The sequence below is a fragment of the Chaetura pelagica genome, unplaced genomic scaffold (assembly GCF_000747805.2).
Source record: "Chaetura pelagica isolate M959 unplaced genomic scaffold, ChaPel_1.0 scaffold948, whole genome shotgun sequence".
In the NCBI taxonomy this organism is placed as follows: domain Eukaryota; kingdom Metazoa; phylum Chordata; class Aves; order Apodiformes; family Apodidae; genus Chaetura; species Chaetura pelagica.
The window spans coordinates 16,866-22,546 of NW_009954244.1; the positions used below are offsets into that span (position 1 = coordinate 16,866).

At 58.5% G+C, this 5,681-nt stretch overlaps 1 protein-coding gene across 6 annotated transcripts in view; it reads left to right on the plus strand.

The window, feature by feature from the left end:
- AP1B1 (adaptor-related protein complex 1, beta 1 subunit) overlaps positions 1-5,681 on the plus strand; it is a 25,512-nt gene that overhangs the window by 13,376 nt on the left and 6,455 nt on the right. For 3 of the 6 annotated variants that reach the window (XM_010003775.1, XM_010003776.1, XM_010003777.1), the window contains exons 10-13: positions 1,305-1,470; positions 2,373-2,471; positions 3,342-3,601; positions 4,441-4,639. In XM_010003775.1, the coding sequence (XP_010002077.1) occupies positions 1,305-1,470; positions 2,373-2,471; positions 3,342-3,601; positions 4,441-4,639 (724 nt within the window). Of the gene's footprint in view, positions 1-1,304; positions 1,471-2,372; positions 2,472-3,341; positions 3,602-4,440; positions 4,690-5,596; positions 5,647-5,681 lie in introns of all 6 variants that reach the window. The other 3 variants (XM_010003772.1, XM_010003773.1, XM_010003774.1) reach the window with 2 other exon arrangements.

Here is a 5,681-nt window from a genome sequence, read left to right on the forward strand (position 1 = left end):
GCCCTGAAGGGTTTTTCCTTGCAGGGTTGTCCTCTGGTGGCTTTGGATGTAGGAGGTAGGCCATGAAATGCCACCACCATGGTGTCCCTAGCACCTTCCTTCCTCAACAGTTGGGAGGGACCATGTAGTTGCCTGGTGCCAGGACAGGATCAGCCCCCTTTGGAGCTGGAAAGAGGAGCGAGATGGTTGAAATGAGCAGAGGGAAGTGCCTGTTCCTTCTGCCAGGGTGGCTTGAGGCCAGGGGTTCCCTCTGGAACTTTGGGGGGGTTTCCATCTATGGGAACTTCCTACAACCTCCTCTGCCAAACACCATGGGCGTGAGTCACAGTGAAGAGGGGAAAGGCTGTAAATACAAAAGAGCAAAGCCAGCACCCCTGGTTCTTCAGTGTGACATCCAGAGGGACTGCTGGAAGTGCCCAGCTGCTGCTTGCCCTCATGAAAGGCAGAGGATGATCTGGTCTTCATCCTGGTGGGTCCATATAACCCAGTCCTGACATCTTTCCCAGTGACCTGTGTGTTACCCTGTGGCTCCAGAGGGCTGGTGGTTGGGTTGGAAGGGGCTGCAGACCTGGCTGGGAGCTGCACAACGTGCCCTGACACTTGTCACTGTCACTGAGGGTGTCACCGTGTGTTTGGTCCCCTCAGAAGCAGGTTGGGAGTGGGTCCCAGCAGCACGTTGGGGGGAAACTTCACATGCTGTGGCACAGAAAGGGTGTGGTTGGTCTGTCTGTCTGTCCCTAAGGCTGTTTGTCCCCTGCAGGTCCAGCTGCAGCTGCTGACAGCCATCGTGAAGCTGTTCCTCAAGAAGCCCACAGAGACACAGGAGCTGGTGCAGCAGGTGCTGAGCTTGGCCACGCAGGTGAGTGATGGCACTTGTAGGGCTTCCTGTGGGCTCTGCCAGCCCCCCAGGCAGTGGGAAGGGCTGGGTGGTGCAGATAACCAGAGATCAGGAGGCAAATAGTTGGAGCTCAGTTCTGGAAACACCAATAGTTGAAGTCCTGGAGAGCTGGGACAGCATCTCGTGTAGCACATGAGGCACCTTGGGCTGTTTCATAGAGTCACAGAATGGTTTGGGTGGGAAGGGACCTTAAAGATCATCCAGTCCCACCCCCCTGCATGGGCAGGGACACCTCCCAGCATGGGGAGAGGGGACACCCCCCAGGCAGGTGTCAGAGGCTCCTGTCAGTGTCCTCAGCAACGTCCTGGTTCTGCTGAGGGTGACGGGACATGGTTTGGAGTTCGAGTGGAGCTGGGACTTGGGTTTCTTGGTTTTTTTGGTGACCACGTGTCCTCTCCTTGGGCAGGTATGAGAGTGTGATTGCCACCCTCTGTGAGAACCTGGACTCCCTGGATGAGCCTGAGGCCCGAGCTGCCATGATCTGGATCGTGGGGGAATACGCCGAGAGGATCGACAACGCCGACGAGCTGCTGGAGAGCTTCCTGGAGGGCTTCCATGATGAGAGCACCCAGGTGTGCTGGGACAGGGGGACAGTCCCCACCTTGCCATGGGGCAGGGGAGTCTGGCCACCAGCAAGACCTGCTGCTGGAAGGGTGACCCTCTGACCAAAGCCTGTGTTAATTGGAATGTGACGAAGCAATTTGTTCTCGCGGGGTCCTGAAGGGTTTTTCCTGGCAGGGGTGTCCTCTGGTGGCTTTGGATGTAGGAGGTAGGCCATGAAATGCCACCACCATGGTGTCCCTAGCACCTTCCTTCCTCAACAGTTGGGAGGGACCATGTAGTTGCCTGGTGCCAGGACAGGATCAGCCCCCTTTGGAGCTGGAAAGAGGAGCGAGATGGTTGAAATGAGCAGAGGGAAGTGCCTGTTCCTTCTGCCAGGGTGGCTTGAGGCCAGGGGTTCCCTCTGGAACTTTGGGGGGGTTTCCATCTATGGGAACTTCCTACAACCTCCTCTGCCAAACACCATGGGCGTGAGTCACAGTGAAGAGGGGAAAGGCTGTAAATACAAAAGAGCAAAGCCAGCACCCCTGGTTCTTCAGTGTGACATCCAGAGGGACTGCTGGAAGTGCCCAGCTGCTGCTTGCCCTCATGAAAGGCAGAGGATGATCTGGTCTTCATCCTGGTGGGTCCATATAACCCAGTCCTGACATCTTTCCCAGTGACCTGTGTGTTACCCTGTGGCTCCAGAGGGCTGGTGGTTGGGTTGGAAGGGGCTGCAGACCTGGCTGGGAGCTGCACAAGGTGCCCTGACACTTGTCACTGTCACTGAGGGTGTCACCGTGTGTTTGGTCCCCTCAGAAGCAGGTTGGGAGTGGGTCCCAGCAGCACGTTGGGGGGAAACTTCACATGCTGTGGCACAGAAAGGGTGTGGTTGGTCTGTCTGTCTGTCCCTAAGGCTGTTTGTCCCCTGCAGGTCCAGCTGCAGCTGCTGACAGCCATCGTGAAGCTGTTCCTCAAGAAGCCCACAGAGACACAGGAGCTGGTGCAGCAGGTGCTGAGCTTGGCCACGCAGGTGGGTGATGGCACTTGTAGGGCTTCCTGTGGGCTCTGCCAGCCCCCCAGGCAGTGGGAAGGGCTGGGTGGTGCAGATAACCAGAGATCAGGAGGCAAATAGTTGGAGCTCAGTTCTGGAAACACCAATAGTTGAAGTCCTGGAGAGCTGGGACAGCATCTCGTGTAGCACATGAGGCACCTTGGGCTGTTTCATAGAGTCACAGAATGGTTTGGGTGGGAAGGGACCTTAAAGATCATCCAGTCCCACCCCCCTGCATGGGCAGGGACACCTCCCAGCAGCCCAGGCTGCTCCAAGCCCCATCCAACCTGCCCTTCAACACTGCCAGGGATGGGGCAGCCACAGCTTCCCTGGGCAACCTGGGCCAGGCTCTCACCACCCTCATACGCCAGAATTTCCTCCTCATGTCCAACTTCAATCTCCCTCTTCCAGTTTTAATCCCTTCCCCCTCATCCCATCCGTCCCTGTCCTTGTCCCAAGTCCCTCCCCGGCTTTCCTGGAGCCCCTTCAGGCACTGGAAGGTGCTCTAAGGTCTCCCTGGAGCCTGGCTCCAGAGCAGAGCTGCTCCAGCCCTTGGAGCATCTTTGTGGCCTCCTCCAGCCTTGCTCCCTCATCCCATGTCCCTCCCTGCCCTGGTCAGAAGTCCCTCCCCACCTTTCCTCCAGCCCCCAGGTTTCCCTGGTGGAGTGAAGCGGTGTCACCTCCACAGTCCAAGTGAGACACGAACACCTGTAACTTTCATCCCTGGGATCCCTCTGATGCTGCAGCAGGACTTGGATGGGGCTGAGATGCTCCAAGTTGCTTTGTCACCCTGGCAGCTGCCCCTGCCCACGGGCTGGGGGGGCACTAACCCCCCCCTGTTTTCTGAAGGACTCGGACAACCCCGACCTGCGGGACCGTGGCTACATCTACTGGCGCCTGCTCTCCACGGATCCGGTGGCTGCCAAGGAGGTGGTGCTGGCTGAGAAGCCCCTCATCTCAGAGGAGACAGATCTGATTGAGCCCACCCTCCTGGACGAGCTGATCTGCTACATTGGGACACTGGCCTCTGTCTACCACAAACCTCCCAGCGCCTTCGTGGAGGGGAGCAGGGGGGTGGTGCACAAGAGTTTGCCCCCGCGAACGGGCTCGTGAGTGTCTCTGGTCCTTCTCCCCACCCCCCCCGGGGCTGAATCTTCACCTCATGTGGAGAATTCCAGGGTTGGATCCATGGGATGGGTGGGTTAGATGCTGAGCCAAGTGGCTGTGGGGCTGTCATGGCCACTCATGGCACTGTGCAGAGCCCACTGTGCCCTCAGGGTTTGCAGCTCCTGTTGGAGCAGGATTGTGTGGAGTCATCTCAGGCTGGAGTGAGGGGTGATCTGGGTGAGAAGTGTAGAGTCCCAGACTGGTTTGGGTGGGAAGAGACCTTAAAGATCATCCAGTCCCAACCCCCTGCATGGGCAGGGACACCTCCCACCAGCCCAGGTTGCTCCAAGCCCCATCCAACCTGCCCTTCAACACCCCCAGGGATGGGGCAGCCACAGCTTCCCTGGGAAGCCTGGGCCAGGCTCTCACCAGCCTCACAGCAAAGAATTTCTCCATCAGATCTCACCCAAATCTACCCTGCTCTAGTTTAAAGCCCCTCACCCCATCCCTCCCTGCCCTTGTCCCAAGTCCCTCCCCAGCTTTCCTGGAGCCCCTTCAGGCACTGGAAGGTGCTCTAAGGTCTCCCTGGAGCCTTCTCTTCTCCAGGCTGAACACCCCAACTCTCCCAGCCTGTCTCCAGAGCAGAGCTGCTCCAGCCCTCCCAGCATCTCTGTGGCCTCCTCTGGCCTTGCTCTCAGCATTGAGGGCCATGCTGGGATGGGGCATCTCCTTGACCACTCACTGCAAAGCCCACCTGGGTGAACGTGTGTCTCCAGTGCAACCTCCCTCCTTGGTTGAAGCTCCTCAGCCTCTCCTGTCTTTCCCTCACCATTCCCTCTAGGATTGAGAGCCCGGAGAGCCCAGATGCAGCCCCCCCAGGGGTGCAGGGGACGGAGCAACCAGCTGTCATCCCCACCCAGGGTGACCTGCTGGGTGACCTGCTGAATCTGGACCTGGGCCCACCAGTGAGCGGGCCCCCCATGGCCCCCGCCGTGCAGATGGGCGCCGTGGACCTCCTGGGAGGTGGCTTGGACAGCCTGGTATGTCCCAGCCTCGTGGGCTCCTTCCCCACTGCCCTGGTGGCATTATGGTTGCTAGCTTCTGGTGGCTTCTGTCTGGAGCTCCTGTGACAGGCTTGTCTGCCTGGAGACATCTGGGCTGGTCCTTTCCTGCTACTGGTGAAGCCAGAGGGGTCTGCACCCTGGTTTGTCTTGTCCTCATCAATTCACTGGAGTGGGGCAGGAGGTTGGTGCTCCTGAGGGCCTTTCCTCTTGGGACACAAGGTCTGTGTAGATGCTGCTGCTGTCCCTGCTGTGCTGCAGTGGTGACTCCTACCTGGACTCACCTACAAACCCCATTAACACCCATTAAACCACCCTGTGTGGCCAAGAGGTCCCCACTCCCAGCCTGTGGGGGGCTTTAACCAGACACCTCCTGCACCAGGAGATCTGGAAGTGACAGCTCATCCCTCCTGGGACTGCAAATCAAGAAGTTGCCATGGGGTGAGGAGGGATGAAAACCTCTGCCTGGTGCTGGCAGTGGTTTGGGATCCTCAAAGGAAAAGAGTTTTTGGGGCTTTCTCCATTGCTTACACAACCCAGCAGATACCCCAGCAGCACTGGCTCCTCACCTGGCCCATAGAATCATGGAATGGTTTGGAAGGGACCTTAAAGCTCATCCAGTCCCACTCCTGCATGGGCAGGGACACCTCCCACCAGCCCAGGTTGCTCCAAGCCTCATCCAACCTGCCCTTGGCCAGACCCTCCCACGTGCCACCCTGGCTCTTGGTGGCCTTGCATGGTTTGGTAACGGGGGACAAGAGTCTTGTCTGTGTCCCTTGGCTTCAGGACAGCCCTGGATGGACAGATGGACAAGTTGGCAGCACTAACCTCTCTTCCTTCCTGCCCTTCTCTTGTCTCTCTTCTTGTCTCTTCTCTCCTGCCTTGTCTCTGCATGTGGCTGCCTCTTCTCTCCACCTTGTCTGCTTCTGCTTGGAGATGGGGGACGAGTCGGAAGGGGTAGGGATCAGCCCTTTTCTCAGCCTTCTGTAGCCAGCTGCCCCCCTCCAGCTCCTCCTGCCCC